The 18,519-nt window shown below is 41.6% G+C and overlaps 1 protein-coding gene across 3 annotated transcripts in view; it reads right to left on the bottom strand.

Annotated features, from left to right (window-relative positions):
* Positions 1 to 18,517, bottom strand: part of MFSD2B (MFSD2 lysolipid transporter B, sphingolipid) — a 42,700-nt gene extending 24,183 nt beyond the window's left edge. For 2 of the 3 annotated variants that reach the window (XM_082306365.1, XM_082306364.1), the window contains exons 1-5: positions 15,849 to 18,517; positions 10,297 to 10,413; positions 6,417 to 6,541; positions 3,299 to 3,422; positions 547 to 625 (exon numbers count right to left, since the gene is read on the bottom strand). In XM_082306365.1, the coding sequence (XP_082162491.1) occupies positions 547 to 625; positions 3,299 to 3,422; positions 6,417 to 6,541; positions 10,297 to 10,413; positions 15,849 to 15,896 (493 nt within the window). In that variant the 5' untranslated portion in view covers positions 15,897 to 18,517. Of the gene's footprint in view, positions 1 to 546; positions 626 to 3,298; positions 3,423 to 6,416; positions 6,542 to 10,296; positions 10,587 to 15,848 lie in introns of those variants that run through there. The other variant, XM_082306363.1, reaches the window with a different exon arrangement.
* Positions 18,518 to 18,519: the final 2 nt, after the last annotated feature.

Genomic DNA, 18,519 nt, shown 5'->3' with positions numbered 1-18,519 from the left:
GTGAACATGCATACAAATTACTCTCCTTTTTTGGTGGGGTTAACTGTCTTGGTTCTATCAGTTCTAGAAATTTTTTTAGAGCAAACAGCTTGGAGATTTGAATTTATGACATGAAACACATAAACCTAAAGAAATACAAACAAACAAACAAAAGAAAATACTCAAAATTACTTTCAGGCTTTCTTTAATCCAATGTTGAAGAAGATCAGCACTTTGGTTTTCCCCCTACAAATCACCTTTAAATGAAATCATTATTCCCTATCCTGGCTTGGGCAAGAGCAGTTTTTATTGTTTTGTCTGGCTATCAATAAACCGAAAGGAGTTTATAGCTAATCAGATAATTTGAGACAATAGAACATTAATGCCTCCTATTTAGCTAGAAAAATGGAAGCATTTACGAGACAAAATATTTTTCATCAGATATTAAAAATCTCATATAAAAGTCCAGTTTAGGGACACAAACCATTAGGAACTTCCTATAGATAGAGAATGATTTTAAATAAAACTCAGCCTTAATCCACATGAGAAAGCCCAGATCACACTCACGGTATGCCGTTGCAGAATCTCTCTCCTTCTGGTCTGTGCTGAGAAACATGGTGAGGGCAGAATATGGTACTTGGAATAACTATGCAAAGAAAGAACATCACTTAGGAAATGTCAGGGTAAACGCTGTATTCCTTTGATATCCAGGAAAATGGTTTAATGCAACCTTGGAATTCACTTATTTAGAACACTGCATTTTTTAGCACAAAGACCTGTCTTTTCTTTCCGATTTGTAAAGCATATAAGAGTAAAAAAGTATCTTTCATAATACAAATAATAAATAATAAATTACCAAGAGACTTTACCTTAATGCTGTGCTCCTTCAGCTCCCTTGGGAACACGTCCTTCATAGCTAGGCTATAAAGCATCTAGTTTTCTTTGCACTAGGAGACTATCATGTTTCTAGCTTGAGCTAACTAACAGGAAGCAAAGCCATAATAAGGACAATACAATTTTCCACTTTATTCAAGCCAGAAGACTGTATAAATCCCCCAAATATTTCAAATATCTGTCTCACTATGTAATTCCAGGAGATAATTGTGAAAACTACTTTGTCTTCAGCACCATTTTGCCACACACTCCTTAATTTGAGTTAAGAATAGATAGAAACACCCAATTGTTATTTCCATGCACTGACAAAAAGGTAGATAAGGAGCGTTGCTTGTTTGTTTTTACAGCACTGTATCTAGCATGCAATTGATACCTTGCTGTAAAATCTTGGTGGAAACAATGCAGTGGCAATATTTATTGCGATGCTGGGTAAATGAGCCCCACTTTTACTGCAGGAGAGGCTTATCTCCAGTAGTACTTCATTGAAAATAACTATTGAACATTAAAGGCTTCACCTTTTGGATGGTCATGATGTGAATGGGACCCTGTCCTCATAGCGTTGAACTAAAATAAAGATCACTTCTGACATGGTTTAACCCCAGCCGGCAGCTAAGCCCCACACAGCCGCTCGCTCGCTCCCCCCCAGTGCGTTGGGGGAGAGAATTGGAAGGGTAAAAGTGAGAAAACTCATGGGTTGCGATAAAGACAGTTTAATAGGGAAAGCAAAAGCTGCGCACGCAAGCACAGCAAAGCAAGGAATTCATTCACTGCTTCCCATCAGCAGGCAGGTGTTCAGCCATCCCCAGGAAAGCAGGGCTCCATCACACGTGACGGTTACTTGGGAAGACAAAACGCCATCACTCCAAACATCCCCCCCTTCCTTCTTCCTCCCCCAGCTCTATATGCTGAGCATGATGTCATATGGTACGGAATATCCCTTTGGTCAGTTGGGGTCAGCTGTCCCAGCTGTGTCCCCTCCCAACCCCCTGTGCACCCCCAGCCTGCTCGCTGGTGGGGTGGGGTGAGGAGCAGTAAAGGCCTTGACTCTGTGTAAGCACTGCTCAGCAGTAACTAAAAAAATCCCTGTGTTATCAATATTGTTTCCAGCACAAATCCAAAACATAGCCCCATACTAGCCACTGTGAAGAAAATTAACTCTACCCCAGCCAAAACCAGCACAACTTCTAAAATCTTGGAACAACATACAGGCCAAACTCTCAGACTTCTGTGAAGTGGAAGCGGGACATGAATTTGCTTGAACGATAAAGTTCTCTGTGGTGTTTCCACCACCACAGAGATCTGTAGCCAGGCAAACCAAGTCTCACAGTCTGCATCCTACTCTGTTCGTACAAAATGCATTTCTGTTCACCTCCATCAAACATGGCAAGTATATACATTTTCAAAGCTCTGCCATAGAAAAGCTGTGTTTTTCCTTCAAAAGAGAGAGGGAAGAAAATTATTTAAAGCCATTATGAACGTCTTCTGGACCATCTTTCTCCAAAAGAAAAAAAGGACCTAGGGAAACATTCCAGCTTAACACAGGAATACAGAATTCCCAGGTCCAACAGATCTGTAAACAGGAGAAAAGCCAAAGTCAAACAAGAAACACAAACATTTTAAATGTCTGGGAACTGCTTTTTCAAAACAGGATCCAGTGAACTTCAATCAGCCAGGATACACCCTGCCAAATTGCAATGCAGCTGTCTCACTTCCAGCCATAATCTGCTGTGTGATACTGCTTTGCAGGGAAGATACCTTGTTTCACCTTGACATTGGCTACAAGGCAAAATGGGGTGATGCAACCCCTACGTGTACAGTGTGGAACGTGTCAGAGAAGTTCTTTGGGATCCACTGAAATGATGGCTTCTGCATAAATATTGCAAGTTCGGGCTGTATTAAAAAATTCATGTGCTCAAACTCTTCTATCCAGGCATAAATATCATGATGACTACTATCAGTACTATTTCAGCTCTGGTACCCTGACACTTCATTGCCTTCTAGCTTGAGTCAACACACCCAGAACTGGAGCCATAAACCTATCCTAATCTGCTCCTGAAAATAGAAGTTATGACACGCTAGATGTCTAACTGGAATTAGGAATCCAGATATCTCTGTAGTTCTATACATGAGTTCTATACATGAGAGTATACTCTGTCTCTCTGAGTTGAGTATTTAGGGTGCTGCCAGTGAAAGCGACTGGAGGTAATCTGTCTGAATTAGCAGGTCATTTGCCAGAGAAAGCATTAGCATAAACCATCAACCAGCAGAGAGTTTGATAAAAGGACATCTGCCTATCCCTTAAACTCACTAGAAGTTGAAACCAAATGTAAAGTGTTGTTAAATGTCAGTTTGCTAAATCTGAATGCATGAACATAGACAGAAAACGAGTTACTGCTGAGAACATGATGACCTGTAACCTACTCACTGTGGTCAGTGCTTGGAAAAGGCAGTAGAAAATCAGGTACCACGCAACTCTTCCCGATACAAAAGGAGGCAGGTACCACATAAAAAAATAGGACACTACTGTGAAGGGTGTACATGCCAGCATCCTGCAAAGAAGATTAACACAAGTCAACAATCTCAACGTAATGATAGCAAAGCACATGAAATTTTCCTGCTAATAATCAATGTAATGCAATTAATTTTATGTGGAGTTTTTCTAACTACAATAATGCCATGTTTTAAGTATTAAACATTAGCATGCATTAAATGCACAGATTAATATAAAATGTATACTGTTATACTAGTACTTCTATAAAATGGAAAAAAACAGCAAATCTGAAGGAAGAGAGTTATACTTAAGTTAATATCCCACTCAGAACAGACACAATTTCCTTGCACATGCACTATAACAACATACCTATATTGGCATTCCTTAGTACATGTCTCAGACTACACATTTATTAGAAAGAACCACTGAAAACTAAGCTCTGTTGTCACATGTCTTTGCATACGTCAGCAATTTTTACATGAGCCTACTTATTACCAAGGATTCCCTCTTCCAATTTTAATGCCTTCAGTTTTTCTCTCAACTTAGCCTCCTCATTGCTACTTCAAATAAGTGCAAATACGTTGATACACTTAAAAATGCTGAAAACAGCACAAAATATAATGGACAGACCACTGCAAAAGTTCCTACAGTCTGTATCTACTTGGGTATATGATAATTTGCTTCATTTAACAGCAAAACTCCTTATCACTTCAAATACAAAAGGATCATCTTCCGGTGAGGAAGGTGGCTTAAAAAAAAGAACCACAGAAACTTAAATTCCAGACATTGCCATTAACCAGCAATTAATTACATTAGCCTAAAAATTATTTCAGGCAAACAATACCCATCAAACTCCATGATACAGAAGAAGTGGTCAGATGCTATTATTTCCCAAAAGTCTGAGTTGCAGCAGCAGCAGGGCTCTCTGGTATTCTTGTAAATCAGACATTAAACAATGCAATTAGATGACCAAGATCCCAACAAAAAATATCCAAACACATAAAAGAGAAAACAGATTAATCCCTTCACAACAGCACTACTGACATTGGGGGTCAGCTGATTATTTTGCAGTCGTGAACTGAAAACCTGGAATACAAAAGAGTAATGTGGGTAAATAGTTTAGTAAAACAATGGCTTTCCCACACTGCTCTTTGGGATGGACAGCATCACTGGGAGCTGAGCATTTACAAGGAAAGTGCCAGGTTCTGGTATTCTCTATCCCTCCAGTCCCCAGGCCACAGTTGACCCACAGCTGGTCAGCAATGGAAAACACAAACAAGGGTAAAACCCTGACACATCTCTGGGCATCCACCTTCCTCTCCAAAAGTGTGAGCTCTTCCAAGACTGGTGTCCAGAGTCACCACAGTAAAATATTTTCATAGTCAATTTTTCATGCAACTTTTCAGCAATAACCCTCTCGGTATTCTTCCCCCCTTCCATCCTCTTTCCACATTTTCCTTTCCTCATTAATGTCAGTGAGTTTTCAGAGCCTTGCAGAAGTTGCTGAATATCCGATTGCCTACCATTATCTCCTTTGACAAAATATTTGACCAGGTTTGTGTATTTCAAGTCAATGTCTGCTTATGCCTTTTAAACACATTACGTAAAAGAGATCAATAGTGATTGATGACTTCTTGCTGTATTGAGTACAGTATTAAGCTATAGTTAAACATTCACCTTCTTTACTAATGTTCTTCCTGTGCTGGCAAGCTTTTCTGACTGAGCCAATTCCATTGCTTCACTCTAGATACTTAAGAAGTCAGAATAATTTCAAAATACTAAAGTATTTTTAAGCTAATGGAAGACCCATTTTTTGCTTTGTATAAATAAAGTCTGACCTCCAAAGTGTAGGAACAAAATCCCCATGAAAAGAATTACCATTACCAAAAAAACCCAGACAAAATCCTTCTGGAAAGAAAGCAGCTGTTTGATGAATGCATATTAAAGGCCGGGTTAGATAAGCACTTTTCCTGTAAGAAGTGCAAGTTGTACAGTGGTTGGTTTACAGTGCAAAGGGCTGGTAAGTTCATGCTTGTGCTAGGATGGGAGTTATTCTAACATCAATTTAACACTAAACACATGTATTTGCAGTATTTTCAGAGAACTGAAAAAAAAATGCATCAGAATACATCTAATGGCATTTGTATAAAAATGTCATTATTTTCTTTTTTAATAACTTTGTTACTCAGATAATTCCGTGCTCATTGAAAAGCGCTCCATTTACCTGGCCACAAACCAAATCCTGAAAAGAGAAACAGCAGCAAGCTCCTCTTTTCCCATGGGGCTCTTGACAAAAAGCTTAACTTTGACCTGAAGGCCCTGTTCCTGCTGGGGCCGAGAGCAGCTGATCTCAGCCTTCTTCCTTGTACTTGCCTTCTATTTTTTGTCAGATATAAGCTGCCCACAGGCAAGTTTCTGTAGCCCTAAAACCCCCCAACAGTAAGAGAATCACCAGCTAAAAAACTGGGCTTATTTTCCATGAAAATTCAACTTCTTTGCTCAGGGTACCACATTTACTCTTAGATTTTTGTTGTGAATCAAGTTTAGGGGCTATATTAATTCAAAATATCTTATAATACATCCTTATAAAGCATGACATAGAGCAGTGATGAAAAACTCCTTATTTCACAAACTACTCGGTCTCCCCTTGACTTCCAAAGTATAAAAAACCCAACAAATAAATGCCCTGTGGCATAGGTGAGCTTGGGTTCCTCTAACATGGACTAATCCTTTCCAATTTTCTTGCTTCACACCTGTCAATCTCCTTCCTATACAAGCAACATTCATTCTTCTAACCTCTCCTGGACATCGCATGTACAAGTGTACTAGCTAGAGTGCATACAAGAGATAAGTATGTCACAGTGAAACATCACACTGTCCCTTTAGAAATGCTGATTTTATATATGTAGAATGAATACAATCACTGTTGTCTGGGAAACAGGCAAAGAAAAATGAGTCTAATTCAATGAGGTGACTGTATGATCACAACACACACGCATACAATATTCATATATATATATATATGTAAATATACGTACACATTTATGCTTACCAAGGCATGAGCCGGCCAATTTTTGTCCATCTACTTTTGCTAATAAAAAAGCCAGCAACAGGATCAGTAACTGCACCTGAGGCTTTGCCAATGAACAGTACCAGAGAGGCATGAAACGGAGTAATCTGAAAGTACAGACAGAATTCTGTAAACAAGAGCCATTGTTTCACAATACAATGAAACAGCATAAAGCAACTTTCCAGAAAAAAAACTCAGTGTTTTAAAGAATAATGATAGTCCATTTACAAAACATGTCTGCTGCTGTCATAGAAATTACTATTGGTTACCCATAGCAAACAAATGAGACATTGAGACAGGCACCATGCAAGAAGGGATTAGAGGGGAAAAGTGCAAGGAAAGACAGATTATTAACGTGTTTAGAACTAGGAAAATGAGTCAGAGAGTCCAATAGTAGACTAAAGTCCTTGTTTTAGTCATAAAACCTGACAGAGTCCCTCTGTCATTATCCCCTCGCTTTGTTCCCCACACAGCCCCATTTCCCCATATCTTCATCTTGATCTGATCTAGAAAAAAAGCAGAGGGAGGTGTTTACATGCATTCATGTTTTTTCATCCCCTGAGATTACCAACAAGGCTGCCAACTGGTGGCACGTGGCTGCGGAAGAGGCTGTAGCACAGCAGACTTTATCCACTCAGAACTGAACTGGGACAACTGAACTGCATAAGGAACATCTGTTCAAATCAAAGTTCCCAGCACATGTCCAACAAATCTCACCTGAAAAATGTTCATGGATTGCATAAGAAAAGAACCTTTGATAAGAAAAACCTTTGAAGTTAGCCCAGGAGGACCATACTTAAGTGCCTATTTAGAAATACAGTTTATCCCAGGCAACGTAGTTATTTTTCACATATATCTGTAAAGAGCTTAGGAATTCATATCACACAATGGTTAAAAAAGGTGGGGGGAGAAAGAGAGAGCGAGAGACTGCTGAAATAGCCTACAGGGCTTAAACAGCAGCAGCAAACAGAACTCCTTCACCTATATGCTTCTTCATGCTATCAGTGTTCCAACCCAGCAGGAAGCCTGGCGAACGCAGCTGATACAACACCAAGCCTGAGCTACTATTCCCTGCTTTTCTGCAAGCTTACTGCCTCCTAGGCAGCATCCCACGGCTTGCAGCTGGTGCAGGTCCCCTGCCTGCAGCATTTGCTGTGGGTATTCCCTCAGAGGTGAAAGAAAGAAGCAATAATCTCTGAGATGTCCTGGATGACCTTTGTAAAAGGCAGATGTGATGCATTTTTGTAATCACACCTGTTAAATTTTAGCCCAAATTAGGTGAAATTGTCTCCAGCAGGTAATGACAGCGGCTCTCCAAGCATCCTATTGCTGCACTGTAGAATAAGACTGGGATGAGTATTGGGCTGTGTCCCACAGCAGTTTGCTGACATTCACCTCATCCACCTTTGCTAACTGGTACCCTCCCACAGGTAGGGGGGCAAGAAACCCAGCAGCTCTGAGGAAGGCTTGCCATCGGGGCTGCACTTGAACTACTCACAAGTCACTACTGCTTCTCAAGAGACAGGTCAGCCAAAACAAGTACAAAACAGCAGTCAGAAAGATACAGGGGTTGAAATACGGGAGTGATGAGGGACACAGAGACAGAAAGCTTCATATTAGGTGGGTTTTGCATTGGTATTTTGTTCAGATAATGTGAATAGACAGAAAGGAAGTGGATACTACATAAACAGAAGTAGAAAAAAGCCTTGAGGAAAATTAAACCCTCTCTTACATTAAGAGTGGAGTCTGCATAGTCACCCTGTCTTCATCATCAGTAGGGGCTTATACATCCCTTGGCTGCATTTTCTTAGCCCCTAAATCTAGACAGTGTCTGTCAGCACCAATGCCAGAAACTTCCCGGTGTTAATAAAATACAAAATATGCTAAATTTGCCCATCTCAAAACGAATAAAGACCAGGATCCTATTATCAGAGGGTTTGGTGTTTTCTAGTAATTTGTGGTGGTTTGGAGTTACATTTATATGTCTGTAGTTTACACGGGTAATTTACGTGGAACATGGAATTCAAAAGGAATTACAGAAAGTAATACAAATGTAATTTTCTTAGAAAGGATCCAGATTATGTATGAAAGATTACACCTAGTGAGTTTCCCAATCTCTCAAAGAGCTAAAACAGTTCTGCCCTCTAAGTGGGCAAGAATTAAATCCAGGTAGTGACTATAAAATTACATGCTCTCCCCTGAAAATGTGTGGAAAAAACCACAGGAATTCAGAGCTGTTTATCAGGCCTTGAAATAAATCCTGTCCCTGCAGGATTACTTCAGAGAACAAACTAAACCATCAAGGAACAAATAATTAAGCCCCTTAATGAAGTTGTAAGTGTATCATTACAAACATTAAGCAAAATTATTGGGTTTCAGTAGGAGCTTGTTAACAAAATAATAATTATTAGGTCATTTATTTAGGTAGTGCCCAAAGATGCAAGAATGGGACCCTGGCTTTCTGGACACTGTACACAAACAGATAAAGAAATAAACAGTCCCTAGCTTCAAGAATTTTCAATTTCTGTGATAAGCAGAGGGTGAGGAAATTGCCGTAATTATAAGCACCCTGGGAAAACTGTATTAGTGTCTTTCTCATTCGGTTCCTGCTTCATCATCTCCAATGGCTTGTATTGCCATCCTTGATGTAAGTGTGAAACAACTGTAGTCAGAGCTGCATCTCCAGGTTACCTGTTCCACCTCCAACCCCTCAGACTCCACACCATCCACTTGCCATCTTTGGCACTGCTGTCCAAAACTGGCCCATTTTCTAGATCTTGTGACTTTGATCTCAACAAGACACTCAAGATCTCAGTTTTATATGTCAGTCTTATCCTGTCGCCAATTTTATCAAGTAAGTCACACCTCAGCTTCTGATATCAGACTTTTATAGGAAAACCATAAACCCAATCTTTTGTACACCTCCACTCCCCTAGTCATGATATCCTGCCTTTCTACATCTTAAACAGCAAATGGATAACAATATCTGATCCAGAACCTCCTGTTCTTTCCAGCAAATAAGAACAGTCATCAGTGCTGAAAGCCACTCATGCAGTTTTGGCTACAGCTGTTCTCACAGTCCCTGCAATTTGGCCTTGTTTCCCTAAAATTCTTTTTTCTATGCTATAATACTTTATCTGTCCCACCTAGTTGCCATGCAGACATACAAGACAACCCAGAACAGTAAAAAGTGCATATGGATTGATTTTCTTTGTTTCTCTGCTGTCCTGAAATCTAGCTGGAGCAGCTGAAAGTCAGATGAATGGGATGACTCTTACTGCTTTGTTTTAACAGGTCTGCTTCTGCACCAGAAAGCCACAGACTGGAAGCAAAGAACCTTCAGGAAGGGTAACTCAGCTTTCTTTGTAAAGAAATTACCCTAGACAAACCAAATAAAATTTATGTGAAATTATGTTCACTACTGGATGCAACTGCAGTGATTTTTAACTAAACCAAATGAACAAAACTTCACAACCTCAACATTGTGCCACTAATGTTTCAAATGTTTCATATCCTACGCTCTCTGACTCTCCTGAGAACACAGAGAACTGCTTTTTCTTGTGTCTGCAGTTGTGTCAGCTCTACAGTACCTAAAGCTCTACTAATGATACCAAACTAAAAGCAAACAATGGACACTTCAAGACAGAAAGGAAGCTAGTGAAAAAAAAAAAAAAACAAAACAACAAAACATTTCTGGACAAGTTTATGCCATTTCCAGGACACTGAACAGCTAGAGGCAATGAAAACAAGACAATTTAAAAGCTTTATTAGCTAATTCACCTTTTATCATTCCAGGGACATTGTTGACAACATCAGAGTTGAGGTAAGTCTACAATCTGTAAAGGTTTCTTGTGCTACTTACATGGGCTATATCTAGCAGGTAGATCTGTAGGAAGAAAGCAGCAGCACTCCCTGCCACTTGATTTGGGGCGCCTCCTATTGCATAGCATAATTTGCTGCAAATCGAGAGCCTGTATTCCTGTTCAAGATGAAGCAGAACAAACGATGAGAAAAACAAAGTACACAAGTTAAAAGCTACAGAAATCATAAGGTTAAAGTCTAAGGTTAACACCAAATTCAGGTATTCTCTTCACAGGCATTCCACTAATAAATCCATGTGCCCTCAACCCCGATCATCACCAGGCATTTGGATGCTCATTGCTTTGATTTTTAATGGTTTTGTTCCTTAATTCAGCCCCTAGAAACAGATTACAGTGTTCCTGCAAGGGAATCTAGGCTTACCTACCTGCTTCTCGCAAGCTACTGAAAAGGAGAAAGTCTACAAATAAGCAAGAAGCGGCAAAGAAGTGCACATACTGTTACACTATTTTCTGAGCTTTAGTTTTGTCTTTGAATGTTTAATTCAGATTTTTTTTAAATGTTGAAAATTTGTTTACTTTTAAAAAAAAAATCTTATATTAATCTTTCAGACCATAATAATTGATATATACTCTCATACCATAGTAATTAGACAACATTCATAGAAGGAAAGTTCCGCAGTCAAATGCAGACCGAATACATCCCAAACATTTGTGCTCCATTCCTTCCTTACTTTGTCACAAAATGCTGGTGTGACCCTGGCAAAGTCATTTGAGTTTGTACATCTTCCTTTTGACTTCACTTTTCTATATCTTTTGTGAAAGTTGGCATAACAGGGAAAGTGATTTGGGGGCCCAAGTCCTCTTTAGGAAGGACTCTAAGTCACTCCAGGTGTGTCTGAAAAATTTTGCAAGACTGTGCTCTCTCATTTGCCTTTTGATGTTTGAAAAGTACCATGAGCATCCAAGAATATTCTCTAATAGAATTGCCAAATAAGAGTAAGATAAAAGCTGAAAATAAGGTTTCATAACAGTAATTAAAGGACAAAAAATGTACAGTCTAACAGAAATTCTAATGAAGAACACTGTGTTTTCCAATAGTAGAAGTTCCAGAATGCTAGAAAGCCATTAAAAAAAATCTTTCATAATTTCATGCCATAAAATTCAAAATACTGGAAGAAAATGACTCTTCATTAATCTTGTATTCCTTTCAAAGGGACAACATACCCAACCCGAATTTAGACTTTCAGGCTTTCAATCCCTCTTTAAAGATTGCTGTCAGCAGGAATCAGGAAACACGAAGAGGAGCAGCAATATTAGTCCTGGGTCTGCCCTCTCTCTGAACTGACTGCGCAAGCCCTTAATTCTTACATTAAATCAGGATAAAAATAGAGATATGGTAATGAGATCCACCACAATGATAATATTCTGATACATTACCTAATTTCTGAGCATTTTTAATTTACTAAGTACCATCATCTTTACTACCTAACACAGTTTTGATAAGTTTTAGACTTCTAGACAGAGCCTTTCGTCATCTAGTCATTTTCCTTGGAACTGTTTTATCTGTGTGGGTGTGAACAAGCACCGAGTATCAGGACTCTTTCCTTTTTGTATTTCCACAGAGAAAGACGGAGGGGCATCCCATTACTATGCCCAAGTAAATTGGACAGTGTCAGGGCACGAGCTGCAAAATGGTATCGCCGCAGTAGGCCTCACTTGTACTCTGTATTTGCAATTTTCTTTCCAGGAGAGAAAAAAAAAAAAAAAAAAAAAAAAGAGTGGCAAATGGTCATAAGACAGACCTCATCAGAACCATATACTATTTAATTTGATAAAAGATTTTAAACACAACAAACAGACTATATACATATTTGCTGTGGAAAGTAACTCTCCATATTTCATATGTGAATCCTATTAAATGTGAGCTTTCCCAGACTTGTGGGGTCTACAGCATCTTGTTCGCTTGACTCACAGCACAGTCCTCTTAAGCTTTGCTCCTAGGGTGGTGTACTTTTAAACTTTATCATGCTGTTTTATTTGCTAATGATTCCCTTCTCCTAGCCTCACCTCCCTCCTCCCAGAAATTAAGTTACTCTAAAAGTTTATTTTCCTTTGATACCTTCCCTTCAAGCATTGGCAAAATGACTTCCAGCTGAAATCAAGAGACATAAACCACTGCTGTGTAAATCCTGTATCCCATTCCACCCCCAAAACAAGCTGAGAGAAACTTTTAGATCCATAATGCTGCTTTTCCACCTTTTTTTCCCTAGTACCTGTCACAGAATCACAGAATGGTTTGGGTTGGAAGGGACATTCGAAGATCATCCAGTCCAACCCCCTGCCATGAGCAGGGACATCTACAACCAGATCAGGTTGCTCAGAGCCCCGTCCAACCTGACCTTGAATGCTTCCAGGGATGGGGCATCTACCACCTCTCTGGGCAACCTGTGCCAGTGTCTCACCACCCTCATTGTAAAAATTTCTTCCTTATGTCCCTCTTTCAGTTTAAAACCATTGCCCCTTGTCCTTTCAAGAGCTAAGGCCATGATAACACAGAAAAAGTAAATGCCTCTGTATAATATACATGATTCCAAAACATTTTTATAACACAAAGAACGTTAAGTTCTTAAGAATTAGTCTAACTAAAGTTGCCGTACAGGAAACAGTCAACAGTCAACTAACAGGCTTACAGGCTGTAGGCCGTACTCCTGTCTTCACATCAGTTTCATGGTTAGAAAATTTACAATCTTAATACTTTTTTTTTTAAAAATCTCACTGTAATTCCACACACCCCCAGGATGCTGCACAGCTACTTTCTGAACCACGCTCCCAGATCACCTTGAAGCAAAGTTCATACTTTGGTCACAGCAGTAGTTAAGTTTTCACTAAATTTTGTTAACGAATGTTATTTTCAGGAAAAAAAAAAAAGCTGTCAGATAGACATAGCATACAAAGGTGTCCTGTTTGGTCAGCCACAGAAATGCAGGGAATCAGCAGTTCATGAACTTCCTGAAATGGAGGTTACATCCTGATCACTGCTCAATACCTGTTTTCCTTTTATTTTGCCTAATTACTTTTGGAATTCATTTGTATGTTAAGCCATAATACACCACAGCAGTGCTACACGTGAATGACATGTACTGTGAAAGGAAATGCCACCATGTTCGTTGCAGATTTGCTGCCTGGTAATTTCATTGAGTGCTCCAGAGTTTCTATCTGCTGAGAAGTAATCATTCAGACTCTACATTCTGGCGTCTCTTTCCCAAAGAAGCAGCCTATAGTTTATTTTGACTCTTCGTTTTGAAGTTATATGGTAATCACTATGTTTTCTCCCTCAGCATCCTATGAAACGGTGGTAAAAGTGAAGGTAGGTCTCCGCACCAGTAAAGCTGAAACATTCCCTTCTTTCTAACTTCCTGGGCTTACAGTTAAGAGTAGAAAAGAGACACGTGGCAGCTGCCCATTACAGGATCTAGAAGAGTAAGTCCCCAGCCCTGGTTGGGTTTACATGATATTGCTAATAAATGACACCAGAAACTGTCTTGAGAAGGATAACATCGCAGTCGTGCAGAGCAGTGTGACCAACGGCAGTGCATTGGCTATGAGCAGCTAACAGGGTTTTTCTCTTAAAGGCTGAATTTCCCTGCTGCATTGCTTCCTCAAGCAACAGAGATTGATTGATTTCTGTGAAATCTGGTGAAAGCTTTTTCACCTGTGTAAGTTTATCAGTAAGCTTAAAGTACGCCAAAAATTCACCAGAGATCTGAATGTGTAGGCAGTGGTCAAATAAGGAACAAAATACAAAGTATTTACAATGAAAATTTGTTTTGAGACCCCTGTGGGGTAGTTGAATGTCAACATCTAATTGCTTCCACAAGCTTTAGAAGAAACATGAGAGGATGGGGTGGAAGGTAAGAGAAAGGAAGGTCAAATGAAGTTATAATCTTTTTTTGTTCTCAGATTAACTTGACAATTTTGTACTTATACATGCCCCCATCATATTAAAGTTAATTGTGTTTCAAGGTAAACCAAGAAAGCATAATAGCTGAGAGATTTCATTTTGTTCCTTAAATAGAAGAATAAGTTTAAACATTGTTATAGAAAATTAATGCATCTCATACGCTGTAGTTCCTTTATTTTTAATTCTCTTGTAAGTTAAAACCATACTTTTCACTCTTATAAATTTTCCCTTCCCCAACAGAACAGAAATTGAATACAGTGTTTATAACAGATCATCTTATTTCTAAAGAAATTATTTAAGCACATTGAAAACAACTCTATGCAACTGTGTGAAGATATTGCATGAACATCATGGGCACAGGGAGCAGCCACATTTTGTCCTAAGCTATTCTTTATCAGTCGAGTCCAGAACTGAACCAACAAGTAATTTAAAAGCAGTAAGAAGACAGAGCAAAACCTGTGACCCAAAGATAAACGCTAGTCTAGGTTTATCTGAGAAACAATGAAAACGTAGCTAGCGAGGAGCAGCTTTTGAGTCAGCTTTTCTCTCAACACAGAATTAATACTGGTAATGTTTCTGTTCTGTGAGCGACCATACAGCTGCCTCTTAAAAGCACAAGTGTGATAGTCACAGGTCCCTCATACCAAGTATCCTAAGGACTGTTTTCAGGTTTCTCAGCAACATCAGCCCACTCCTGAGTAGAAGAAATAACAGGGGCAGGGTTTGGGTGCAGACACCTAGAAAGGGCATACGAAGAGGGGAGGATACTGCGGTGCTTTCCCAGGATATTCTTCCAGCTGCCAGCAACGTAGCACTGAGGGGCTCTGTGACCCAAAGACGGCATATCTCTATTTAAAAATCTTCAGATTTCTCCCATGAATTCACCCAGATGCTTTCCGAACGTAAGAGTTCAAGCCAGAACAGCACGTGCCCGCAGCGTCCGATGAGCTCCGTGGCTCCAACGCCCTCCACCACGTTGTGAAAGGTTACCTTGGCCCCTCCGTTTTGAAGCTGCCCCTTCCCCGTTTTACCAGGTGCCCCCTCACTCGCCTCTTACCTGCCCCTGCACTCCTACCTCGGCAAGCACCGAGCCCAAAGAGCAAGCATTTGGATACTCTCTCACTCGCAACGCTCGTCTGGAAGTTAGGAGTTGATGGGGGCTCCTGAGGAGAGCGAACCCCCTCCTGCCCCGACACCCCACCTGCCTCGGTCGGAGAGACGGCCCCGCAGCGGAGAGAAAGTGGAAAGCTTTCTCCTGCCACCCAAGTGGACAGTAAATATCGTATAGCGCACTCGAGGGAAAATATCAGCGTTACAGGGAGCTCCTTGGTGAGAGAAGGGGGGCGGCGGAGGTAAGGATTTAAGAGCTGTTTCAGGTACCTCGCTGGGACAGGCTGCGCCGGGCAAGAGGCACCTCACAGAACACGGCAGCAAAAAGTTCAGGCTGCCCCAAACCCCCCGAGAGCGCCCACCCCCTTCCCCGTAACCTACCGGCAATGAAAATAAAAATAACAACTGCGCCGGAGCAGGAGGGCGCGGGCGGGACCCCAGCCCCGCTCTCACCCCGGGACTGTGGCCGAGGCGCTCCTCCAGCCCCACGACGGCCGCCTTCCCCCCTCCCCAGCCCCTTACCTCCTCCTCCGCCGGGCGCTCCGGGCCGTCCTTTGCAGCCCCCGCCATGGCACCGCAGACAGCCCACCCCCGGCCAACACCTGCGTGCCCGGGGCGGGGCGGCGGCGGGAAGCAGAGGGCGAGCGGGTGGCGTCCCCAGCACCCTCACGCAGCGCCCTGGGCGGGCGAAGGCGCTATCGCTGCCCTCCAGGCCCGGGCATTCCCCGCCAGAGGAGCCCTCTCCCCGCCTCGGGCGAGGGCTGCATAGCCGAGCCCCCTGCGGGCGGCGGGAACACCCCGCCACGCTCCGTCCCTCCGTGCCACTTCCCCTGCGGAGAGGAGCGGGGCAGCTCCCGGCGGGGAGGGCGGCTCATTGCTGTGGGAGCCGTCCCTGAGGTAAACCCCGGGCTCTATCGCGCTGGAAGCCCGCTAGCCAGCCTGAGCCGCCAGAGGAAGGCCGCCACCGCGCCCGCCCTGCCGCTCCCCTCAGGCGCCGCGGCGCCCCGACGGCCGCTGCTCCCGCCTCGCCCCGCAGCGAGGTGCTTAACGGTCGGGCGTCAGACGGTGAAGGTTTCTGGGGTTGTTTTCATCCAAAGTCTCAGCACACCGGCTCTCTCCTTTTGAAGAGATGCGCTGTTTTCTCATTTATAGGAATTCACAACCGCGCCAGCCAGGAACGCTGTCTTCTGTCAACGGGACGCGAGATGACACAAAAACCGCACCTGAGCCGGGAAGCGCGCTGCGGAAAAAGCGGCAGCTGCTGCTGCCCTCAAAGGCCCTGGAGCTGACACCAGTGTTTAAGGCAGTACAAGTTCACCGCCACTCTGCCCCCAGGAAAATGGTCTTGCAAGAGTGCTCCGCATCAGAGGAAAAAAAACCCAAAACCCCCTGCATTTTGAAGTATGAATTCTTTCAACAGTGAGACAGCCTGAAAGAAGAGGGTTTAAACAAACCAAGAAGCACACAAGGACTGGGTAATCTGCTCATCTTGGGAAGGTGATGACTAACCTACACGCACCGGGATTCCTGGCTTGACTGATTCCCAGAGCTCCGCTGCTGACAGGGCCGCTTGGTGGGTACTGCACAGCCACTGCAAACTACGCCGTAAGTACTGATAGGCAAACCCTGTGCAACCTCGTTTGACAAGAATAATTACAGCAAATTTGCAAAATTCTGAAAGAACAAGACATTAAAGAGTTTTCTTAAAAAACAGACCTTCAACGCAAAACTGAAACTGCGGCCTTAACAGGCCTTGTCGAAAACTCTCTGAAGCTTTTAGGCTCCAAGGGTCCCTGAAGGCTGAGGCCAGATGGGCTTCAGAACAGAGGCAGCCTGCTCAGTCCCTTAGCCCCAAAACGTAATTTGTTCTAAAACACCGAGCTAGATACAAGGTTAATGCCTGTAACATTCAAATTAAACATTTAGGTTCTTCGTTTTCTCTTCCCACAACATTCTCGTAACACATTCAATCTTTGTTACCTGCATTTGCATGTTTCTTCACAAAGGAAAAAAAACCACAGAAAACATTTCCTTTCTTTGTTCTTTTCCAGGCTATTTCAATTTTGCTGTAAATTATGTTAATGAACAGGCTTTACTCAAAACAGTGAAGGCTTGTGAAGAAACAATGAATAACTGATAGTATTTGTGTGTTTCACAAACTCAAGCATTGATCAAGCTAGTTTTACTGTTGTTTGACCAATGCACAATAGCGGGCTACAGCGCTGAGCAAGAGATTAGGCTGTCCAGACGCTACAGGTAGCTAATCAGTCTTTACAAATTGACCGAAACCAATTAGATTTAGGAGAGCTCTGCATTCATTCCAAAGATTTTCTCCAAATTAGGAAATAAGTTATCCAATCGCAGTTCCTTGGCTTTTTTTAAAGGCACTTTCTAGTCTAACACGGGATTAGTGCAGTCGGCATCACTCTCGACTTTTTAAAGATTTGCTCTCATTTTGTAATTAAGATCATGACACTTTCAAACAGCAAATACACACTCAAGTACACCAAAGCTGTAGCCAGAAACAGTCGATTTTAGTAGAGCACAATACATAGCCAGCCAGAATCAAGCTATCCAGTCTCTTAAAATACTGTTAGCAGACATGGATCAATGTTGAAATACTAAATACTTACTGCTCCTTCCCAAAACCACGATCTTTTGATAACAAGCAAAATGGATTTACCTACCTTAAAACTTGACACGCCCCCCTTCAATTTCAATCAATCTTACACTAATTATTTCTTTGAATTTCTATGTTGCAAATGCAGGCATAGCAGACTGCTACTTTGACATTTCATGCACCTTTTAGAGAAGAACAATTGAGCTTACAAATCAAACATGTGTGGTTTTCCCAATACTTAGTTTTACATTAAGACAAATTCAAAAGCACTGATTAATAAAATTCACTGTTCACGAAGCTCTGCACACTGAGGCTGGATCTGTCTGTAGGTGATTTGTCTCTTCAGTTTTAATAGTAGATTTGTCTGCACATTTCTTCCTACTACTAGAGATCTGGTAGGCTTTTCATATAGTAGAGGAGTCAGTGCAAGAGCAAAGAAAATTTAGTTATATTATTTGCTACATAAACACAGTAGCACATCAAGTTTCTAGCACTGAAAACAGTTAACTGCATAGTTTTCAGAGATTTGCTTTCTGAATACATTGAACAGATATTCATGCAGTTGGCTTTCAT

Source organism: Platalea leucorodia (genome assembly GCF_965183815.1).
Source record: "Platalea leucorodia genome assembly, chromosome: 3".
In the NCBI taxonomy this organism is placed as follows: Eukaryota; Metazoa; Chordata; class Aves; order Pelecaniformes; family Threskiornithidae; genus Platalea; species Platalea leucorodia.
This window is presented reverse-complemented; position numbering and strand designations above follow the sequence as displayed.